Raw genomic sequence first — 24,761 nt, 5'->3', positions numbered from 1 at the left:
AGAAGGCCTTTGACAGAATATCGCACACCTACATGGGGGATGTGCTCTCCAAAATGGGCTTTGGGGAGGGAATTCGAAATTGGATCCAACTGCTCTACACTAACATCAGTAGCGCAGTCTCAATCAATGGGTGGGAAACAGATAGCTTTCCGATTAAATCTGGAGTCAGGCAGGGCTGCCCTCTCTCGCCTGTCCTTTTTGTGTGCTGCATAGAACCCTTTGCCGAGTCCATCAGGAAGGATCCGGGCATAAGAGGAGTGACGATCCCAGGCAGTGGAGGCACTCAGGTCAAAGCCTCCCTGTACATGGACGACGTCGCCGTCTTCTGCTCGGATCCGCTGTCGGTGCGCAGACTGATGCACGTCTGCGACCAGTTCGAACTGGCCTCGGGAGCCAAGGTAAATCGTGGGAAGAGCGAGGCCATGTTCTTTGGGAAGTGGGCTGACCGATCCTTTGTCCCCTTCACTGTCAGGGCTGACGGCCTGAAGGTGCTGGGGATATGGTTCGGAGGGACCGGGGCATGCGTTAGAAACTGGAAGGAGCGAGTGGCTATGGTGAAAAGGAAACTGGGCATGTGGGAGCGACGCTCCCTCTCCTTTGCGGGTAAGAACCTGGTCATCAGGTGTGAGGTACTCTCGCTGTTGCTGTACGTGGCGCAGGTCTGGCCCATTCCACACTCCTGCGCGATGGCGATCACTCGAGCCATCTTCCGCTTTATCTGGAGGTCGAAAATGGATCGTGTCTGCAGGGACGCGATGTACAAGCCTCTAGATAAAGGGGGAAAAAACGTGCCCAACATCGCCCTCATACTGATGGCCACCTTTGTGTGCGGCTGCATCAAGCGGTGCGTAGACCCTCAGTACGCAAACACCAAGTGTCACTACGTGCTGAGGTTCTACCTGTCCCCGGTGTTGCGAAGGATGGGTCTGGCCACGCTGCCGCGGAACGCTCCAAGTAGTTGGACCGTGCCGTACCACCTGTCCCTGGTGGAAAAATTTATGCAGAAAAACACCTTTGACCACAAGTCCATCAGGCAGTGGTCAGCACGTAACGTCCTAGAGGCCCTGAGGGATAAGGAGAGGGTGGACCCTGTGGGATGGTTCCCCGAGCAGACTGTTAAAGTCATTTGGCAGAATGCCTCATCGCCAGAACTTTCCAACAAGCACCAAGACGTAGCTTGGCTGGTGGTGAGAAAGGCCCTCCCCGTCAGATCCTTCCTACACGCCAGGAGTCTCACCCCCTCTGCACGATGCCCTCGAGGTGGCTGTGGTGGGGAAGAGACGGTTGTTCACCTCCTTGTGGATTGTGCCTTTGCAAAGAAAGTCTGGAGAGAGATGCAGTGGTTGCTGTCGAGGTTCATCCCGAGCAGTTCTGTGACACAGGACTCTGTGCTCTACGGGCTGTTCCCAGGGACACACACCGAGACAAACATCAACTGCAGCTGGAGGATCATCAACTCGGTGAAAGACGCGCTTTGGTCTGCCCGAAACTTGTTGGTCTTCCAGCACAAAGATTTGTCCCCGACCGATTGTTGCGGACTGGCACAATCCAAAGTCCAGGACTACGTGCTGAGGGACGCACTAAAGCTTGGGGCAGCTGCCGCAAAGGCGCAATGGGGAAGGGTCGCTGTCTAAGACCTTTCTACCACAGCGCACCGAGAGACTGGGAACTGTTTAGAGCCCCTCGGGCTGTACAGATCAAAATGAAAGGCTGTAAATGACTGTAATATTGTTTGTACTGATGCACCTGGTGATACATTTTGTAAAAGTTTAACCTGGATTGTACCCTTGTAATGTTGTTTTTGAAATGGTTTTGAATGTGATTGAAGATTTTTATGAATAAAGTATATTTTTACAAAAAAAAAAAAAAAATCCCTAATTGCCTTGAGAAGGTGGTGGTGAGCTGCTGCCTTGAACCGTTACAGTCCATGTGGTGTAGGTACACCCACAGTGCTGGTTAGTTGCTGGTTGGTTTGCTCTGGCTGTTGCTATGATTTTACAACTGGTGCTTTCTATGGTCGTTCCAAGTTGCAAAGGTCTACAGGGAGCCATGTGGCAAGTGCTAAAGGACTTTTTGCTGACCATAAGGCTCCTACACAAACCAATTGCTCCTACTCATGGGTGCATTAGTCAGCATTCCCCTTGGAATATGGCATAACTTGGAGAATGAACAAGGATGCAGAGAGCAGGACAAGCTGCTAGAAAGGGAGCAGGGGGAGAAGGGCTCTCAGCAGGATGCCGTATCTGCCTGAGGGTATTCAGAGAGCAAATCTCCTACCCGAATCTCAATTAGGAACAATGTGAAAGACGTTTGTGCTTCAGTTAGGATGTGTTCTTGCAGAGAGCCAGCATGGACACGGCAGGCTGAATGGCTTCCTTCTGTGCTGTAACCATTCTATGATTCTATGACATCCTCATTTAAGTCTGCTACCTATTGCAACCAGAGCTGCAACCTCAAACCAGGGCAAGGAACAAATTGCCAGTGACTGTGGAAGATGACTGTGATGATGAACTTCAATGCAGTTAGGCTGGAGCTGGAGATATTTGCTGCCCTCTTGCATAAGGGAGATCACTGAGACTCTCTATTCAATGAGAACTAACTACATTTCGTTTGTTTAAATATTATAATGAGATGGGCAGCCTCATATTGATTTACAATTTCAAATTTAATCCTGGCCGGCCGGGTACCCCAAATCTTGGGAAACCCGGCAGCAAAAAGAAGCTTCATTTATGCAGTATGGTTTTTTTTATTCTTATAACTATAATAAGTAACAAAATCAGTAATTTATTTTCCAGGAACCAATCAAAAAAATAATTTGATTGTCTCTGGTAAATCCCTTTCTGAATTCTTTCACTCCTACTCCCCTACCTTGGAACAGCTCTTTTTTTATTCTTTCATAGGATGTGGACGTTGCTGGCTAGGTCAGTATTTATTGCCCATCCCTAATTACCCTCGAGAAGGTGGTGTTATTTCTGACTGTGAGTTACTGCATGGCAGACCTGGTTGATATTAATCTAAATATACAATTATGGGAAGGATTTTGCAGATGGTGGGTTTCCTACCCCACCACCTGAAGAATCGGCAGGGAACTCATCTCCGCCGATCACAACAGCCCCACAGCCATTTAACATAATTGACTGGAGACAGGACTTCTGCCCCTCATTCGGGCAGAGGTCCCGCCTCAGAAATCTACCAACTAATCTGTTTGGCTGGCAGCTCAACGGTCCCAGCAGCGCCATTGGCAGCAGTGGGACAACAAACTGTCCTGAGATTCTAAGTCCTGGAGTTCAGGACCAGATAAGTGTGAGGTGGGGATGTGAGGCCCAGGGCTGAGGGCTAAGGGGTGGGAGGTGGGAGGATGCATGCCTGGGAAGAATGGAGAGGAGTTCTTGGTGGAGATGACAATGCAGGAGGGAGCACCTGTGTGGAGCAGAGCTTGAGGGGGCGCCCAATTGGAAAGTGGACTCTTGAGGGAGGCACCCCTACTCCCCCAGTTTCTTGCCCAAGAGCTGAGCAGGGTGACCTGCCGGGCTTCCCCCTTGCATTGAACTCCTCCCACCAACCTCAAAATTGAAGTCATGCTACCTTACTTTGGATTTGGTAAATATTTGTCTTTGATCTTTGGTTGATTGATGTGACAAATATCAGTGCAATCCCATCAGCCCTGTCTCTTCTAATTTAAGATAACAGTAGCTTCCTAACACACAGTGATCAAAAATGCCATCATTCACAGAGGGCTGGCTGGTGAGGTTATTAGTTCAACAATGAGAGATAACTCCACTTAAGGACCTCAATTGGGGCAATTGGGCTATCCTAAGACCTCAACCACCCCACGTAAAACTGTAGCTAGGCTGAGGGTGGGTGGGAGAGCAGCGGAAAGGTCACCCAGGGAATTTTACAGGACCCCTGCCTGCAAACCCATCAGCAGGAGATTGTAAAATTCTGCCCTATGTAATAATATTGCATCTAACCTGCTTTTAGTTGATCACACCACGGCTCTTGTGTCACACCTTCTTTTGGGCATCAAAAGGCAACTGGAAAAATAGGTTCACACCAATCTAGAAGTAGGAATTAACAGCAACAGCATGCATTTATACAGGAAGACATCCCAAGCTGTTTCACAGGGAAAGGACGACTAAGCCAAAGAAGCTCTGAAGAAGAGTCATATGGACTTGAAATGTTTCTCTTTCCACAGATGCTGCCAGACCTGCTGAATTTTTCCAGCATTTTCAGTTTTTAAGCGAAAGAAGAAGCTATTAGCAAGAGTGAAAAAAAGAGTGGTCATAGAGATGAGTTTTATGGAGGATATTAGAGGATAGAGGTGGGGGAGGCAAGTTAGAGAATCCAAGAGGGTGTGGCCTTGCAGCTGAAAGTATGAATGACAATGGTGTTGAAGGGAGGGGAGCATACATAAGGGGCTGAAGTCAGAGGAACAGGCCTTTTGGGGTGGAGTGGTTGTAGAGGAGATTACAGAAGTGGGACAAGACTTAAACTTGAGGCTGTAGGTGACCCAGAGGAAGGGCAAGGGAAGATTATTTTTTAAAATTATGAATATTGTGTTGTTGGTTATTATGAGAAATCTTTCCGAAAGGAGTTTCTGAGCTTAAAAAGTAAAAAAAAGCTGAATGAATATCAGCATAATTCAATCCTTCATACAGGTTGCTGGCTAAGAGGAGTTGCTAAGCCTGCCACTGAGAAAGAGCTGGAATAATAATAGTAAGATACTAGCTGGAAAGCCCAACAATGTGAGAATACTTTCACATTAATGTATACAACCCTTAAAACACAACCTGGCTGGGACGGGTTCTTGAGCATGCTGAAACTGGGTACTTAGGCAGATCTTGGCATTTTTTAATGTGTGTTAATTGGGTTATTCTCATTGTTGAACTAATAACTTCACCAGCCAGCACTCTGTGAATGATGGTATTTTTGATCATTGTGTGTTAGCAGGACTAATTGTGCAATGCAAATCAATAGTGCAAGTGAGGAGCGAAATGGTTTGATATGCAAGGCATAGTTTAAATCACTGATCTTTTCAATTCTGAGATTTTGGGGTTGAAAGTGTCCTATATAAATGAGATAAAGTTCTTCTCTTTCCACTAACTATTAAAGCTCTACTGGAATTGGGATGTGGACAGACATCAAGGGCATGAATCTGTGCTGTAAAGCTACCTAAGATAAAAGCAAAATACTGCGGGTACTGGAAATCTGAAACAAAAACAGAAAATGCTGGAAAAACTCAGCAGATCTAACAGCATCTGTGGAGAGAAAAATAGAGTTAACGTTTCGAGTCTGTATGACTTTTCTTCAGAGCTAAAGAGAAGTAAAAATGTGATGAAATTTATACTGTTTAAGTGGGGTGGAGCAGGTGAAGCTGGATGGAAGGCCAGCAATAGGTGGGGGCAAAGGAGAGATTGACAAGGATGTCATGAACAAAAGGACAAAGGGGTGTTAATGGTTGTGGTACTGGCTAAAGGAGGTGCTGATGATGGCATTAAGGTAAGAAAGCAGAATGTGATAATAGCAGGACAAGGGTAAGCACTCTGGAAAGAACAACATGAATAAGTGACAGATGACTCTTGTGGGGGTGGGGTGGGGGAGGGGACAGTGGTGGGAAAATAGATTGGAAATAGGATAAAAAGTGGGGATAAAACAATGAATAAAAATGAAAATAAATAAAAGTAAGTGGATAAAAAATAAAAATGAATATTGAAAAAAAGGGATAAAAAACAGGTGAGGATGGAGGAGAGAGTTGATGGTCTTAAGTTGTTGAACTCAATGTTAAGTCCAGAAGGCTGTAAAGTGCCTAACTGGAGGATGAGGTGCTGTTCCTCCAGTTTGCGTTGGGCTTCACTGGAACATTGCAGCAGGCCAAGGACGGACATGTGGACATTAGAGCAGGATGGTGTGTTGAAATGGCAAGCGACAGGAAAGTCTGGGTCATGCTTGCGGACAGACCGAAGGTGTTCCACAAAACGGTCACCCAGTCTGTGTAGAAGAGACCGCATTGGGAGCAACGAATGCAGTAGACCAAATTCAAGGAGATGCAAGTGAAGTGCTGCTTCACCTGAAAGGAGTGTTTGGGCTCTTTGATGGCAAGGAGGGAGGAGGTAAAGGGGCAAGTGTTGCACCTTTGGCGATTGTATGGGAAGGTGCCGTGGGAGGGGGATGATGTGTTGGGGGTGATGGAGGAGTGGACCAGAGTGTCCCGGAGGGAATGGTCCCTACGGAATGCCGACAGGGGGTTTGAAGGGAAGATGTGTTTAATGGTGGCATCATGCTGGAGTTGGTGGAAATGGCGGAGGATGATCCTTTGAATGCGGAGGCTGGTGGGGTGAAAAGTGAGGAAAAGGGGACCCTATCATGGGTCTGGGAGGGAGAGGAAGGTGTGAGGGCAGAGGCACGGGAGATGGTGGAGGGTTGGACATGGTGGAGGGCCCTGTCAACCACAGTGGGTGGGAAACCTCGGTTAAGGAAGAAGGAAGACATGTCAGAAGCGCCATTTTGGAAAGCGGCATCATCGGAACAGATGTGACGGAGGTGAAGGAACTGAGAGAATGGGATGGAGCCCTTACAGGAAGCAGGGTGTGAGGAGCTGTAGTCGAGGTAGCTATGGGAGTCGGTGGGCTTGTAATGAATATTGGTGGACAGTCTATCACTAAAAATGGAGACAGAGAGGTCAAGAAAGGGAAGGAAAGTGTTGGAGATGGACCATGTGAAGTTTTGGAGCAGGGACCAAGTGAATGAAGGACGAAAAAAATTCAGTCCAGATCCCTCTTAACTTGCAGTAACCAGTTACAGAAAAGAAGCCAGTGAACAGATTCTTCCCTGTCCTCTTGGCCTAGGGAATGGTGAACATCATAGGATACTTCAGAAGGTGGAAGTTTAAACTCAAATGGAATAAAACAAAAATCAACTTGGAGACCTGACTCCAGCCATTGGAATTTCGTGGCAATGTTTGATGTGCACATTATTTTCATTGTTGATGTATTGCTTCCCATTAACTGCCTTAAGTTGTTGGATGGGCAATGAGCAACTTGGAGCAGTCAAAGATGGCTGATACTTACAAACCACTGCATTTTTTTGTATGCTGAACTATTGGAAACATTTTTGAAATTCCACACCTTCCAGCCTACATTCACCTGGAAAATGACATCAGTTATGAAGCACTAGCATCATCAGGGGCCGTGCCGTGTTGACAGACTGTCTATGCTAGCTGGCTCAGCATTACAAAAGCTGATGATGTTGATGCTTAGCAAAAACAGAATTTGTTTTCAAACATGATTTTCTTCCTTGCAATTTAGATAAAAGAAAAAACAGTCAAAACTTGAAGAGGGACATCTTGTCATCACTACCACTTTTAAGTTAAAGAGAATTATTGTTAAATTTAACATTTTGTATTGCTCTTGATCATTTGAATACTTTTGTTTAAACATTGAAGTGTGATTGTGTTATTGGAGGAAAGTGTCTCAAGGTTACTTGGACCTCCATGAAGGAACTTAACTGCCATCAGCAGAGTTCCATTTAGTAGCACTGGATATTTCAGTGATTGTCTCTGTTAAATGTGTTCTTGTTAATTCTCCTTCACACCGCCATGGTTAACTGCAATTCCCAGCTGTTACAGTAAAAATATATCCGGCTCTAAAATAAATAGATGTTCATAGAAAGGGAACAAAAGAGAATAATTTCATGAAAAAGCATACTAGTAATGGAGGCACTTTCCTTAAAATTGGGTGAGTAATTATTTTTATTCATACTTTGTTTTGTATATGTTAAGGAGCAGAGGCTGTATATATATTTTTTTAAGCATTTTCTTTCCTATTCGTCTGTTGGCTTTCTTCATGCCAGACATCTTCTCTGGCTGTAAGACTTGACAGGAAATCCTGCTCCAGGCTCTCTGGCACTCCTTCTCTAAAACTGGTTGTCAGATGATGTCTGAGAATGAACCAAGGTCATTCTTGTTCCAATTTTCCCTCTCTTTCTCTGAAAAGCATCAGATCATAAGTTGCTACCACCTTGGGATAACATAATTGAGTTTGAGACTCACTATAGGGTGGAATTTTCCGGCCCCGTTGGTGTTGGGCGTGAGCAAATAATACGGAGAGAAGGCCAAAAATCGGTTTCATGCCGTCATGAAACTAGTTTGGAATCTTCCGCTCTGCCCGTCAATGGCAGGCCGTGTTCCCCACCGTTGGATGTCAGGAACTCCATTGTAATACATCTGCATATCATTATAAGCCCAGCTCCCCGGAATCATCCCCCATGTCAAATTTTCCATCCACGTCGGTGGGAAAGCACGCCGTGTGACGTGCAGAGGTCGGGACTTACTGTCAGGGCCTTGCTCACATCGCGGACATCTGAGAAGCGGAAGATGCTGCAGCCCAACAGCAACGGGACCCTGGAGGAACACATGCATTGCATGCTGGGTAGATTCTCATGGACATGGCTCTGCCATGAAGCAGCTCACAGAAGGTGCAAAATCACGGTTGAGGGTCTGCTTTGGGACTCCAGTGTCCTGGCCATGGTCTGTCACGGATGATCACAGAGAGGATGGAGAGGAAGGTCCAGCTGTGAGTGGGAGAGGAAGATGTACCAGGGTGGGGGGGTGGGGGGGAGGGGGCGGGTGCGGAGAGGAAGGTCTAGGTTCAATTGGGAGAGGAAGGTGTGTCAGGTGGGCGGGGGAGGGGGATGAGGTTGGCGGGGGGAACGAATGTGTTGGGGGGGTGAGGGTGGAAGGGGGGAGGGAGTATAGGGAGAAGAGGGGGTAACGGGGAGAGTACGGCAACTGGTGAAGTAGATGCAAGGGGGGAGGAAGGTGTAAGGGATGGGGTTCAGAGAGGAAAAGGAGTCCAAAGAGGAAAAAGTGTCCAAGGGGACGAAACAGTCCAGAGAGAGGAAGGACTAAGTGGGGTGAAGGAGTCCAGTGAGGGGCAAGGAATCCAGTGGGGGGAAAGAGTCCAGGTGGGAAGCAGTTCCAAGGGGAGAATGAGTTCCAATTGGGGAAGGAGTTCCAAGGGGGGAGGAGTTCCAAGGGAGGAAGGAGTCTGGAGGGGAGGATGTCCAGGTGAATGTGCAAGGGAGGGGTCTGTGGAGTCGATGACTGCCTCCTAGGGAGTGAACTGAGGGTGAGCATGGTAGGAGGGAATGGTGAGAATGACAGAGGGAAGAGTGAGGCGGTAGGGTGGGTGGGTGAGGCTGCGACAGTATAGGTGGAAGGGATGGCAAGGGTGGTTGGTGGGGACCCGGAGGCAGTCATGGACCCTGGGGATGGGAGGGAGATGGTCGGGGAGGTTAATGTGGCTGGGGATGGGATTTTCGGGAAGGTAGGCAATGTGCACATTCACCTGGACATCCCCAAAAGAAAAGGGTTGTGGCTGATAAGTGACGGTGGGGAAGGTGATGCCGGGGGTCACTCTGGTACATCGCAAGAGAGTACGGCATCCCTGAGCAATATATTGACATCTTCAAAATATTATACCGCAACTCCAGCTGCTATGTCAAGACCAGCACAGACACCACAGACTCCTTCAACATCATTACAGGAGAATGGCAAGGCTGCATACTCTCCCCATTCCTTTTCCTCTTGGTTATTGATTTCACCATGAGGAAGGCAATGGTGGGTGCAGACCTTGGTATCCTGTGAAACACCACCAGTTGAGGAACCTGGATTTCACAGATGACATCACCTTGCTGGCCAAAGAATCGCAGGCACTCCAAGACATGACTACCAGTCTTGAGAGTAGCAGTGCCAAGGTTGGTCTACGCATCAGCTGCAAGAAGACCAAGACAATGATGACTGGACAGCAACAAGGCCCCCACATCACCATCAGGCAACAGAACATCGAGGACGTTGACCACTTCCCCTCTTCCCCTACCTAGGAAACAACATCTCTAAGGAGGGCAATGTAGAGATCGACATCCACACAAGGATTGAACAGGTCCATACGGTCTGAGAATCCAACACCAACAACACGGCCACAAAGCTGCATGTCCATGGAAGTACTAACTGCAATCTATGCCAGAGAGACATGGAGCAGAACAGAAAAGGTGTCACATGTAAGTTGAACATCTTCCACCTGCGCTGCCTATTTAAGATTCTGGGATTCACATGGAGAGACAGCATCAAAAACGAAGAAGTGCTACAGAGGGCTGGTCAGAGGTGCCTGCAGGACAACATGACGGAAAGACAACTGAGGCTGGCAGGACAGGTCTTTCGCCTCCCAGACGTACGATCCGCCAGAGCGACTAGTACCACTTAGAGCTAACTACATTTTTTAAAGCTAGCATACACCGCTTAAAGAGGAGGTGCATTGTGTTTGGACCAGGTACAGGAAGTTGCTCTAAAAGTGATTTTAACATGGGGAACACTCAATTATGACATAATATGGCTCTAAGACTTTGCAGCGCTTCACAAAAGCCTTGATGCAGAAGGTGGGGAGAAGGAGGGCCGGGAGATCATCTAGACAAATTTTGTGACGTCAATGGGACCAGATAGCCATGGTTAGTCTGTAGTCAGTGAAGGTATAGTCTTTCCTATTGCCTATCAGAGGTCACATGACTGTTCTTGGATACTCCGACCAATGAGCCCTAAGCTCGGGTAATCCAGGGAGACCTGGCTTTCTAGCCGAGGACCTGCTTCAAGCATGTAGCTTCTGAAGACCTCTCTGTAATAAAGTTATCTGTTTCAAGTAGAAACCTGTCTGGCACGTCAAGTCATTACATTTGGCGATGAGGGTAAAATAGCTCCGATGCTGCACCTCGCTTTATGTGAGTACATCAGATCTTAAGAAAAAAGAGAAGTATACTCACTGGTCATGTCACTCTTCAGCAGAATTGATTCTTACGACACAACTATGGAAGACTGGAGCCAGTATATGGTGCGCCTTGGTTTTTATTTTGTGGTGAACGAAATTACCATGGAAGAGAAGCAGAAAGCAGTCCTTTTGAATGTATGTGATAGCAAGACATACAATATCATCTGCAGTCTGATGGCCCTGAACGCACCTAATTCTAAGTCCTTTGACAAATTGGTAGACATTGTGAAGGTGCAATTTCAGTGGAAGCCATCCGAAATAATGCAGAGGTTTAAGTTTAGCTCCAGAATAAGGGCCCCAGGAGAGTTCATTGCAACCTAAATAGCGAAGTTGAAACAGTTGACTGAGCACTGCAACTTTGGAGGTACACTCAATGATATGCTGCAGGACCGATTTGTTTGTGGAGTTCACGACGACACCATTCAGTGCCGTTTACACGCAGAAGTCAACATCGATTTGAAGGGCACCATGGAAATAGCACTAGCCATGGAAAGTGCTGTGAGAGACTCGCAGGCTTTACAGAAAGTATAATTGTTTGTGGAATGTATGGCGCAATTCTTCATGTGGGGGTGGAACCTATCGCCAGGCGTGGCATGAAAACCAGAGACACAGCAGCGAAGCAAGAGGCAATCTCTGCTGCTAGAAAAACAAAACGGCCTAGTGGAAGCATTTCAGCAGCAACTCCAAAGTTAATCTGTTATCGATGTGGGGGTAACCACGTGCCGGACATCTGCAGATTCAAAGAGGCAGAATGTCATTACTGCCATAAGAAACGTCACATAATAGAGCAATGTAGGGCAAACTCGAAACAGCCCATAAGGCAGCCAAAATGATTGAAGTGAATAATATAACAGAACCTGAGCTGCCCGATCCCGACATTTTTTCCATGCACAATGTCACAGCAGCAAAAACTGAATGTGTTACCGTCACGATTCAAGTGAATGGGAAGCCACTAATAATGGAGGAAGGTACGGGAGCCTCAACCACACATTTAAATACCTAAATGAAGGTACCCAGCCACTGAATCTGGACCAAACAACGGCTCAATTGAAGACATACACTAGAGAATCCATACATCCATAAAGGACATCACCACAGTACCTGTGCCCTATGGGCGAGAGACAGCCCAGCTTCCTGTGATCACAGTGATAGATGAAGGACCTAGTCTTCTGGGCTGAGACTGGTTACAAAAAATTAAGCTCAACTGGTCTGAAATATTTCACTTGAGAACAGGAGCAGTTCCTGAACTGTTAAGGAAATACAACAATGTATTTCATGACGAATTAGCAAAGTTAAAAGGCTTACAAGCAAAAATATGTGTAGATTCTCAGGCGACACCCCGTTTCTTTAAGGCCAGACCTGTGCCTTATGCCCTAAAGGAGAAGCTGGATGCAGAATTGTGCCGCCTAGAAAAGGCATCATCCAACCAGTCCAATTTTTGGAATGAGCAGCGCCCATAGTTCTAGTGGTGAAACCTGACCAAACTATACGCATTTGTGGGGACTCTAAATTGACCATGTACAAGGCAGCCAAACTAGATAAATATCCTATCTGGAGGATAGACGACTTGTATGCAAAACTAGCTGGAGACAAATCGTACACCAAACTGGCATGAGCCATGCTTACCAACAGTTAGAGCTAGATAGCACATCTACAGGGATGTAACCAGCAACACGGATCAACAAGGGTCTGTGTCAATATACTTGCCTACCCTTTGGAATATCGTCTGCATATGCAATTTTCAAAGGACAATGGAGAGTCTTTTGCAAGGACTTCCCTGAGTAGTAGTACACCTAGATGATGTTGTGATCACAGGGTCAACTGAAGCCAAAGATTTGGCCAACATGGAAGAGGTGTTAAGAAGATTCTTGGAAGTCTGTGTATGATTAAAGAATGAGAAATGTACATTCCAAACGCCAGAAGTTACTTACCTGGGTTACCGGGTGGATGCCATGGGATTGTATCCGTTAGAAGAGAAAGTTAGGGCAATTAAGAGGCGCCCTCTCCATCCATTGTAACTGAACTCAAGTCTTTTTTGGACATGATCAATTATTATAGCCGCTTCTTGCCAAACTTGTCAACAGTGTTAGCATTGTTACACTTGTTGTTGATAAAGAATCATCGCTGGCCATGGAATTCGCAACAAGGAATAACCTTTGTAAAAGTGAAGAAGCTATTAGAGTCATCATGTTTACTGATACATTACGACCCATCGAAAGAATTGGTATTAACATGTGATGTGTCTCCGTACGGTGTGGAAGTTGTGTTATCACATAGGATGGAAGATGGATCAGAAAGGCCCATTGGTTATGTCTCGAGAACCCTCTCTGTAGCTGAGAAGGGTTATTCCCAACAAGAAAAGGAAGGCTTATCAGTGATATTTGGAGTGAAGAATTTCCATCAGTACCTGCATGGACATTTCACCATTGTGTTGGACCATAAACCATTAATGTGTTTATTCAGTGAGGATAAAGCCATTCCGCCAACAGCATCAGCAAGAATTCAACGGTGGGCTTTGATATTATCTGTGTATGAATATACCTTTATGCACCATCCTGGCTTGCATATTGTAAATGCAGACACATTTAAGTCATCTCTCGTTACCAGATAGCACTGTACATGCTCCAGTGCCACAAGAAGTTGTGCTTGTACTGAATTCCTTGGATTCTTCGCCTGTGTGTGTGAAGCAAATTAGGAATTGGACTAACAGAAGTCCAATTTTGTCAAAGTCCAAAGCCCTGTTTTGCAAGGGTGGTCAAATTCACCAGTGTCTGAAGAGATGAGACCATCCCATGCCCGTGAAACAGAGTTAAGTTGTCAAGATGGAATGTTGTTGTGGGGATCAAGAGTCATCATCCCTTTGCAAGGAAGAGAACCACTCTTGTCAGAGCTTCAAGATGCACATCCAGGCAAATCGAAGATGAAAATGCCTGCACGAAGCTATGTCTGGTGGCCAGGCATAGACAGTGACATTGAAAGTGTGGTCAAGTACTGTATCCAGTGTCAGCAACAACAGACGTTGCCTGTTTCAGCTCCACTGCATCCATGGGAGTGGCCTGGTCGACCATGGGTTAGACTATGTATTGATTTTGTAGGACCATTCTTAGGTATCATATTTTTATTGATTGTAGATGTGCATTCTAAGTGGATGGATGTGTGTGATGTCAGATCACCGACATCGAGCGCAACTATTGAAAAGCTGCGTCATTGTTTTAGTATACATGGCCTACGGAAAGTCATTGTTTCAGATAATGGTACAGTCTTTACCAGTACAGAGTTTCAAAGATTCATAATTGTAAATGGAATCAGATATATTAAAACAGCACCATATCACCCCTCATCAAATGGTTTAGCTGAAAGAGCTGTGCAAACTTTCAAATCTGGAATGAAGAGGTTTTCCGAAGGTACTCTAGAAACTTGACTTTCCCACTTTCTTCTCAATTATTGTACAATGCCTCATTCAACTACAGGTTCAACACTGTCTGAATTATTGATGAAACGCTGCCTACGTACAAGGTTAAGTCTGGTGTTTCCAAACTTAGGGGGGAAAGTAGAGAAAAATCAGAGTAATCAAAAATTGAATCACGATATTCATAGCAAAGCTCGGAGGTTCATTGTAGGAGAGACAGTTTTCATGTGTAATTTTGGAAGTGGACCTTGTTGGGTTCCTGTTATAATTATCTCAGAAATTGGTCCCTTGTCCTTCCAAGTGGAAGTGGAAGACAGGATTGTTCAAAAACACGTGGATCATAGGAATAGAGAGACTTTCTTACAACCAGCTATTCCATCTATGGTTAACTTTGAACCATTAATCCCTGAGGTGACAGATTGACCTAGAATAGTTATGCCCGATGCCTCTGTACAGTTGCCAAACTCTGAACTGCCACTTTCTAATTATGTATCTGGGTCTGCAGTTCCTGATCATGTTGATCCAGTGAAATAACCGCAAGTGGCAGAGCTGCACCGCTCTAACTGAATAAGGAAACCACCTCAGAGACTTAATTTTTAATTACCTGACTTGTATATACATGTATGTGTGCGTTATTCAACTGTTCTCTGTAAATAGGAAGTGTAAAAAACTAAAGGGGGAGGAAATGTAGTAAGTGAAGGTATAGTCTTTCCTACTGCCTATCAGGGATCACGTGATTGTTCTTGGAGACTCTGACCAATGAGCCCTAAGCCCGGGTAATCTGGCGGGGCATGGTTTTTTAGTCGAGGACCTGGTTCAAGCATGTAGCTTCTGAAAAGCTCTCTGTAATAAAGTTATCTGTTTCAAGTAGAAATCTGTTCGGCACGTCAAGTCATTACACAGTCAATGTCATGAGTCTGGCCCTGATGACCTTGCATACATGCTGTCCACATGCATTTGCCTTTTTCAACAAGTCATGAGCGGTGTCATCAAAGGACAGTCCTTGTTGCTCAGTAGCCACTCTTTGGTTTGTGATAGAGGCTCAAACACAAATGGTACGATGGACTGTCACAGAATTAAGGCATCGTGAATGTTGCCAGGGTACCAGGAATTGACCTATACAATACACTACATATGGTTGCCCACCAACTGGACTTTGAGGGACAGGAATCTCTTTTAATTGAGTTGAATTGTGGCACCTGCAAAGTGGCATGCGTGCAGTCAGTGGCACCCTGCACATGGAGATACCTGAAATTATCACAATGCCAGGTGCTGCTGTCTGACATGAGAGAATAAAATGCATTCACCCCCATTGGAGTACAGAACCGCAGTCAGCTCCGTTATGCAAAAGTGGACAACAGACTAAAAGATATTAGGAATATTGGCGCTCCAGCCTGGGAAGAGCCAGGCGCATTAAAGTTCATGGCACTTCACAGCCATTAACCCTCCTCTGAGGCTGCAGTTTTAGTTCAGCAGGTATCAGATTTTAGTGAAGAGATCCTTAGCGAAGAGGTGACATCTGACACACCATTCCTCCCTGAGATTCAGGTAGGAGAATTGCTCCCTGAACACCCTGTTACATATGGCCTGCTGCTGAGTAGCCCTTCTCCCTGTCCTGTTTGTCTGCCAGCAGCTTGTCCTGCTTTGTGTCACTGCTGCTCATTCTCCATGCTGTGGTCCATGGGGAAAACAAACTACTGCACCCATATCAGGGAGCAAGTGGTTTGTGCAAAATCCTTAAAGTTTGGACAAAGTGTTTCAGGGCATGCCACACCACTCCCTGTAAGCTTTAGAAACTTTAAAGAGCTCTAGAAACCACCACTTTTACAATCACAGCAACAGACAGTAGAATCAGTCAGCAATTATACTGAAGATAGCTGATGATCCCTTTAAATAGCAATGGTGGTGTCTGAGCAAACCCTTGAAGTGAGAACTAAGATCTTAACCATGTGCCACACCATCCTTGTAGACTTCACCAACTTTAAATAACAGTACAAATCTCAAAACACTTCTACTAACCCAACAACAGCCAGTAAAAATCGATAAGCAACTAACCTGAAAGTAGTTGATGATCCCCTCTTAGATAACAAAATGCTGGTGTCAAATCAGCATTATACACTGATTAGAATCACAATCTGCCCAGTTTGCTTTCCAGGGATGCTTTCTGCATGCATACTAACACCCTCACAAAAATGGCATCCAGTGTGGCTGGCACAGGCTGCTGATGCCACTTTGGAGGCAAAATAACATCAAGAAATAGGCACCAAGGAGCCAAATTTTCCAGACCTACTCTTTCTCTATTTCTGTTTTTCTCTCTCTCTTTGTCTCTTCTTATCTTCCCCCAATGGCAGTGTGGTTACACTGGGAATGATCAAGAGCTCCAGCTAAGATCCTCCACCCCTATCTTGGGCTTCTTGATGGCATTCATAGTATTCATGAATACATTGGTTGAAATAGAGCAGTTCACAGAGACCAGCAGCTGTTATCAAACCAGTGGCAATGCATACAGTTCATGCCGTTTTCTTGTCTACCAATGAAGCCATAATTATCTCAATGTTCTATTTCCCGGGAGTATCGTAAAGCATTGGTGTAGAATTTGTTTGTGTTTGTGCTTGCATGGAATTGTATAAAGGAAAAGCCTCCTAATTACCACCTTTATCCTTCATGTATAAATTATTCTTGTTTACAAATGGCCACCACCCTGATTGCAGTGACATCAGTAAGATAAAAATCAAATGGTGATTGAGAAGATACAGCGCCAGTCCTTGTAAAAATATTTACCCAATACACGGGGCTAGCTCAAAATGAATATATAAAGATAAAAACAAAAAGCTAAAAGCTACTGCGGATGCTGGAAATCCAAAACAAAAACAGAATTACCTGGAAAAACTCAGCAGGTCTGGCAGCATCGGCGGAGAAGAAATCAGTTAACGTTTCGAGCCTTCATGGCCCTTCGGCAGAACTGAAGCATAGTTAGAAGAAGGGAGAAATATAAATTGGTTTAAGGTGTTGGGGGGGGTGGGGCGGGGTGTGTGGTGGTGCGGGGAGAGAGAGACATTGAGGGTGTGGTGATTGTGGAGATGAGCAGATAATCAAAAGATGTCACAGACAAAAGGGTCAAAGAGGTGTTTTGTCTGAGAAAAGTGCGAATTAAGAATGGAGGACAGGATATTCAAAGTACAACTCTAGTGGGGGTGGGGTGGAAAGGCTAACAAGGTTTTAGTTTTAGATTTAAAAATAATGGAAATAGGTGGGGAAAGAAGAATCTATATAAATTATTGAAAAAAAAGCCGGGGTGGGGGGGAAGAAACGGGGTGGGGATGGGGGGAGGGGGAGTTTAAGATCTAAAGTTGTTGAATTCAATATTCAGCCCGGAAGGCTGTAAAGTGCCTAGTCGGAAGATGAGGTGCTGTTCCTCCAGTTTGCGTTGGGCTTCACTGGAACAATGCAGCAAGCCAAGGACAGACATGTGGGCAAGAGAACAGGGTGGAGTGTTAAAATGGCAAGCGACAGGGAGGTTTGGGTCTTTCTTGCGGACAGACCGCAGGTGTTCCGCAAAACGGTCGCCCAGTTTGCGTTTGGTCTCTCCAATGTAGAGGAGACCGCATTGGGAGCAACGAATGCAGTAGACTAAGTTAGGGGAAATGCAAGTGAAATGCTGCTTCACTTGAAAGGAGTGTTTGGGCCCTTGGACGGTGAGGAGAGAGGAAGTGAAGGGGCAGGTGTTGCATCTTCTGCGTGGGCATGGGAAGGTGCCATAAGTGGGGGTTGAGGAGTAGGGGGTGATGGAGGAGTGGACCAGGGTGTCCCGGAGGGAACGATCCCTACGGAATGCCGTCAGGGGGGGTGAAGGGAAGATGTGTTTGGTGGTGGCATCATGCTGGAGTTGGCGGAAATGGCGGTGGATGATCCTTTGAATGCGGAGGCTGGTGGGGTGATAAGTGAGGACAAGGGGGACCCTATCATGTTTCTGGGAAGGAGGAGAAGGCGTGAGGGAGGATGGGCGGGATATGGGCCGGACACGGTTGAGGGCCCTGTCAACGACCGTGGATGGAAAACCTCGGTTAAGGAAGAAGGAGGACATGTCAGAGGAGCTGTTTTTGAAGGTAGCGTCATCAGAACAGATGCGACGGAGGCGAAGGAACTGAGAGAATGGGATGGAGTCTTTACGAGAAGCGGGGTGTGAGGAGCTGTAGTCGAGGTAGCTGTGGGAGTCGGTAGGCTTGTAATGGATATTGGTGGACAGTCTATCATCAGAAATTGAGACAGAGAGGTCAAGGAAGGGAAGAGAAGTGTCAGAGATGGACCATGTGAAGATGATTCCTCTGTTCAAGGAAGAAGCAAACTGGGCAACCGTTTTGCGGAACACCTGCGGTCTGTCCGCAAGAAAGACCCAAACCTCCCTGTCGCTTGCCTTTTTAACACTCCACCCTGTTCTCTTGCCCACATGTCTGTCCTTGGCTTGCTGAATTGTTCCAGTGAAGCCCAACGCAAACTGGAGGAACAGCACCTCATCTTCTGACTAGGCACTTTACAGCCTTCCGGGCTGAATATTGAATTCAACAACTTTAGATCTTAAACTCCCCCTCCCCCCATCCCCACCCCGTTTCTTCACCCCCCCCCCACCCCCCGGCTTTTTTTTCAATAATTCATATAGATTCTTCTTTCCCCACCTATTTCCATTATTTTTAAATCTAAAACTAAAACCTTGTTAGCCTTTCCACCCCACCCCCACTAGAGTTGTACTTTGAATATCCTGTCCTCCATTCTTAATTCGCACTTTTCTCAGACAAAACACCTCTTTGACCCTTTTGTCTGTGACATCTTTTGATTATCTGCTCATCTCCACAATCACCACACCCTCAATGTCTCTCTCTCCCCCCACCACCACCCACCCCGCGCCCCCCCCCCCCCCCCCACCTTAAACCAATTTATATTTCTCCCTTCTTCTAACTATGCTTCAGTTCTGCCGAAGGGCCATGAAGGCTCGAAACGTTAACTGATTTCTTCTCCGCCGATGCTGCCAGACCTGCTGAGTTTTTCCAGGTAATTTTGTTTTTGTTATGAATATACAAACCTTGTAGGACATTCAGCCAATTAGAATCATTCATCAAGAAACCTAATTCCTTCAGACAAGCATTCAGCTGCCTTTTGAATACTTTTAGTTTCATTTACCTTGCAAAGCAGATTATTACAAACATTTATCTCTTCTGAATTTAAAAAAAATCATTCTAATGTCTGGCTTAATTTACTTGCACTAATGTAAGTTTAAGTCCTCTCATACTGCAAGCCTGACACACTTCAAAGTAGCAGTCTGTGTTTACTTATTCGTACCACTGAATATTTATACACTTGAATGAGTTCTCTCCTTAACTTTTTCTCTGGACCATAGAGCTTGATCCTGTAATCCTTACCCATATCTCATCTCTATTGTATTTGGCATAATTCTTGTTATTTTTCTCTATATCCTTTCCAATGCGTATATGTCCTTTTTCTAGCCTGGCGACCTATATTGAACACAATTTTCCAGATGTGGACTGAGCAGTATATAATAAAGTATTAGAATAACCTCTGTATGTTTGTATTCTTAAACCAAGATCCTTGACATTTTTTGAGGAAGAACGGAGAAGTTGTCCTGGTATTCTCGCCAATGTTTATTCCTCAACCAATGCCACTGAAAACAGAATATTCTGTCATTTATCACCTTGCTGTGGGGAAATTGGAAAACTTTATAGCCTACAAAGCAACAATGTCTACCCTTCAAAAATGCTTTGTTGGCTGTGATGTGCTTTGGAATATCTTGAGTCATGAAAGGTGCTGTATAAAATTTAGAATCTTCTGTTTCTTGTTTGATATAGAACAGTCTGGTGATGATGGTGGTGGGAACAGAGTTAGGTTTTTCAGAATTAGGAATGATCAGAAATGAAACTCTCACATTAAAGGTAACAAACCAAAGAGTGCAGAAGGTGGGGAAGCCTATTTCAAATCATCGCACCTTCATTGTTCTAAAATGATTGTGATTTTATCATGCTGCCTTGATTTTGTTGCTTTTGTTTGGTAGGAGGCACTGTGACTGCTGTCGTGAGATTTAGATCCTTCCATAATTCTTTATGTGATGTTGGGTGTCAGTAACTCATTATTTTATGTTCATTTATAGATTTCTGTATGTGGCTGTGTTGCAGATTTTCTCCCCTCTCCCTCCTGTGCTTCTTTTAAATATTAGCTTTGTGGTGACGGCTTCCATGCTTTCCTTGTTCTAATGGTGATGGCCTTATTTTCTGTGGCGACATACCCCTATTTTTGCTGGCTTATTCCTACCTTTTTTTTCTCCCCAGCAGATCATCCAGTCACTATTAGAACTGAACCAAAATCGCAGTAAACTGAAGCTGTACATAGGACACCTCACGGCTCTGTGTCAGGACCGCGACTCACAGATTCTTCAAGGATTGACACCACCCCCAGCATATGGAATTGACAACAACAGGGCAACGTGGGAGGAAGATTTGCAGAAGATGAGCTCAGAGCAGGTAAGAGAAAAGCATAAATATTAACTGCTCAAGTATGCTTTAGTTTTTCTGCACATCCATTCCCTGATCAGTTGTCAGCTATGTTGCCACAGCTGTCAAAATAGTATAATGATTCAAAAACCTTTTGAATTAATAATCCCGTAAATTCACAATATAATGATTATTTATTTCTGCTGCATAAAAGGTTTATTGGAAATGTGATGGTTTGAAGTAGTCATTTTTACAATGTTTCCAAAGCCAGGACTGTGTTACTCATATTGTGATTTTATGCTACAGCGGGGATCCAATAAACTATAAAAAGCCCCAGGGTGCTTTCCTCATTCCTAATATACATGTCAACACGCTCAGCTGGTCTAGTGTCACAATAGTTACCATAATATGCTACCCATTAAGTTTCCAAATTCCCAAGGTTTTGGGAGGAGAAGGACTGAAATCTTTCACTTCGAAGGATGGGAAGGACAGAGGGAGAACAGAAGATGTAAGTGAAACTGAATTGCTGAGGTGTATTCTGTTATGGTTGATAATACAGTAGATGTGTTGCACCAAAGATCCTAAAAGAAAACTAGAATGATCTTGTTGATTTCAACACATTTGCTGGTGTCTTTCTTGAAGCTAGTTTACACTTGTGTCAGAAAAGTGGATGGAGTCACGGGAAGAAACTATGGAAAGTAATCCTCAGTTACAGAGTTTCACGTTTTTAAAAACAGGATTTCATTGACTTTGCCGATTGGTCATTGTTGGTGTGTAAGAATAAGGGGAGGAGGGAATACTCTAGGAGAGTATTCACATTGGTGCTAGATAAAAGCAAAATACTGTGGATGCTGGAAATCTGAAACAAAAACAAAAATTGCTGGAAAAACTCTGAAAGCATCTGTGGAGAGAAAGACAGAGTTAATGTTTTGAGTCCTTATGGCTCTTCTTCAGAACTGTTTTTGTGTTTGTTTTTGTTCATATTGGTGCTGCTCTTTAAATTCAGTTCAGCAAATTCACTGAGGGAACAGGTATTGCTTTTTGAAAATATTTAAAGCACTGCCAAAGAGAAATCTTTCTGCTATATTTCTACAAAACAGCAAGCTTTATTGCAGTGATAGAGGATCCATTTTATTTGTAAGCAAAGGTTAAGCTTTCTTAACATTTCTGAGACACCCAACAATGTATCTTTTAATTAGCTGTTATTATTTCAATCTGTAACTTCCATTTTGCAAGAAGTCATCACTTTCCGTTTCTCTGGTGAGATTGAAGGGATCCCACATGTCAGGAGGCACTTTATGAGAAAAGTCAGATGGTAGATATTGTTGGAATCAGTACAGAAACAGTATGGTTTCATATTCATCAATAATTTGTGAGTAAGTTGAGCACAAAACCTGTATTTTAGTAACACTTAATTCTTATTTTATATTCTGTTAACAGCAACAACTTATACTTACCTAGCGCCTTTAAAGTAATGAAATGTCCCAAGGCATTTCACAGATGCATTATAAAACAAAGTATGACACAAAGCCACATAAGGCGATATTAGGTCCATTCATCAAAAGCTCCATCAAAGAGGTAGATTTTAAGGAGCTGATGGCACTAGATTTCCATGGGGAGAATTTTCTCCCCGTCGTGGGGGTTGGGCGGGCGCGCAGCCGATTGCCGCCCGCGATCGACTGCGCGCCACCATTTTACGTGGGCAGGCCAATTAAGGCCCTCTCAGCGTGACACGCACCCAGAAACGCTGAGTGCTCCCTGTGTGGGCGGGAGGAGTAGACTGAGTTGGGGCCTGTGCTCTTTCACGCATGCGTGCGAAAAAGCGCAGAAATCTCCCTGAGCCACAGAGTTGCCTCAGGGAGATTAGTGTGATTTTTAAAAATTTTAATAAAGAAAAAAAAATTCTGAAGACATGTCCCCTCATGTCATCCCACATGAGCTGGGACATGTCAATGAATTTTATTTAAAAATTTTATTAAACTTTAAAAACCCTCATGAAATCTCATCCTGCCCGTGGATGAGGTTTCATGATAAATGCGAAGGCCGCCTGGGCTCTTCGCCTGCCTGCCAACTTTAAGGTTGGACAGGCAGCTCAGTTAATTAATTAGTTTTTAAATGGCCTTAATAGGCCTTTGACAGTTTGGCGGGCGCGCAGCTGACTCCGCTGCGTGCCCACTGAACTGAAGACCTGAATAACGCGCGGTGACATCATGACGCATGCCCGACATCACCGCATGTCATTTTATGCATCGGTGAGCGGGGCCCACCCCTGCTCACCGACCCGAAGATTCTGACCCATATCATTTAGCAAATCAGAAAATGTTCAAATTAAGGGAGTGTGTAATTTATAATTATTATTAGACTAGAATTTAATTTAGTGTTGAAGCCAGTGTGAGTTCAATATCGATCACTGTGATTAAAACTGACATGGATATACAGTAACTTCTACTTGAGAGTTTAGTAAGAGTCTTTTTTAAAGAGTATTTTGTGTTCATTGAAGTGAGAGCTGTTCATGCTGGGAATGAAATTTCCATTTTCTGGCACCAAGTATCAGCATCAGGTACTCTCAAGTCCAGTATTGTGCACCTGGAAGCAGAGTACAACTCCCTCTGCTCTGCTGCAACAATGTGGCTTAGCCCAAACTACAGAAGATACAGCTCTAGATGTAGGTTACACAATGCATTGAATTGTCCATGCGTGAGCCACAGACTGGAGGTATGTTTGTTTCTTTTTTATTCTTCTATGAGATATGAACATCGCTGGCAAGACCAGCATTTGTCACCCATCCCTAATTGCCATTGGGAAAGTGGTGGTGAGTCATCTTCTTGAACCGCTGTAATCCATCTGGTGTAGGTACATCCATAGCGCTGTTCGGAAATGAGTTCAAGGATTTTGACCCAGCGACATTGAAGGAAGTGCAAGTTCACTCATTTCAGCCCACATCTAACTTCCAGATCAAGTTTTACCATTGTGGCCAAATGCCAAGAAATCTAAAGGATGGGCAAGATTGATCCCTAGCAAAATTGAAGTCAATGGGAATTAGGGGGGAAACACTTCACCGGCTGAAGTCATACCTAGCACAAAGGTAGATTGTTGCGGTTGTTGAAAGCCAATCATCTCAGCCCCAAGACATTGCTGAAGGAGTTCCTCGAGGTAGTATCCTAAGTTTCATCTTCAGCTGCATCATTACTGACTTTCCCGCCATCATAAAGTCTGAAGTGGGGATGTTGGCTGATAATTTCACAGTTCTCAGTACCATTCACAACTCTTCAGGTAATAAAGCAGCCCATGCCCACTTGCAACAATACCTTGACAACATTCATGCTTGGGCTGATAAGTTGCAAACGACATTCATGCCACACAATTGTCAAACGATGACCATCTCCAACAAGGGAGAATCTAACCATCTCTCCTTAACAATCAATGGCATTGCTATCACCAAATCACTAAACAAACAGAGCATACTTAAAACCTTCAAGAAATACTAACTGGATAGAAAAAAGAAAAAAAGCCTTAGAACTGAAAGTCAACCAGGAGTTAAAGAAAGCAGAAACAAAACCAGAAAATGCTGGTCTAACAGCATCTGTGGAGAGAAAGACAGTTAATGTTTCGGGTCCATATGACTCTTCTCAGAGCATTTTCTGTTTTTGTTTCAGATTTCCAGCATCTGCAGTATTTTATTTTTATCTTAGTGTTACTGAAAGCAGTACTGAAAGCAGTAGTGCAAAGCACAGAAGGACAAAATCTCAACAATCTCAGAAAAACTTCCCTAAATTGAAACAGTTCCAGAAAGCCGTTGAAACTTGAAAATGCACAATATTGAACTTTGTTTGAAAATACGCTAAAGAAAGTAACATGTCAAAGAAAACAGTAAAGCAGACAGCAATATGTAGATGGGCAATGACAATCCCCATCCCCCTCATTGTGGCAATAAGCAAACATAAGCCCTCCCACTACCCCATTAAGGCAAAAAAGAACAGCCCCCGTTGCTGAAACAATTATCGCTTCCAGTCCCTTCCATTACAGGTGAGACAAAATTTG

The 24,761-nt window shown here is 44.7% G+C and overlaps 1 protein-coding gene across 6 annotated transcripts in view; it reads left to right on the top strand.

Annotated features, from left to right (window-relative positions):
• erc1b (ELKS/RAB6-interacting/CAST family member 1b) overlaps positions 1 to 24,761 on the top strand; it is a 1,197,549-nt gene that overhangs the window by 1,117,947 nt on the left and 54,841 nt on the right. For 3 of the 6 annotated variants that reach the window (XM_078568271.1, XM_078568269.1, XM_078568267.1), the window contains one exon: positions 20,562 to 20,750. In XM_078568271.1, the coding sequence (XP_078424397.1) occupies positions 20,562 to 20,750 (189 nt within the window). Of the gene's footprint in view, positions 1 to 20,558; positions 20,751 to 24,761 lie in introns of all 6 variants that reach the window. The other 3 variants (XM_078568270.1, XM_078568268.1, XM_078568266.1) reach the window with 1 other exon arrangement.

The sequence above is a fragment of the Cetorhinus maximus genome, chromosome 22, assembly GCF_964194155.1.
Source record: "Cetorhinus maximus chromosome 22, sCetMax3.hap1.1, whole genome shotgun sequence".
In the NCBI taxonomy this organism is placed as follows: Eukaryota; Metazoa; Chordata; class Chondrichthyes; order Lamniformes; family Cetorhinidae; genus Cetorhinus; species Cetorhinus maximus.
The sequence above is the reverse complement of the archived record's forward strand: the minus strand, read 5'-3'. Positions and strand labels throughout refer to the sequence as shown.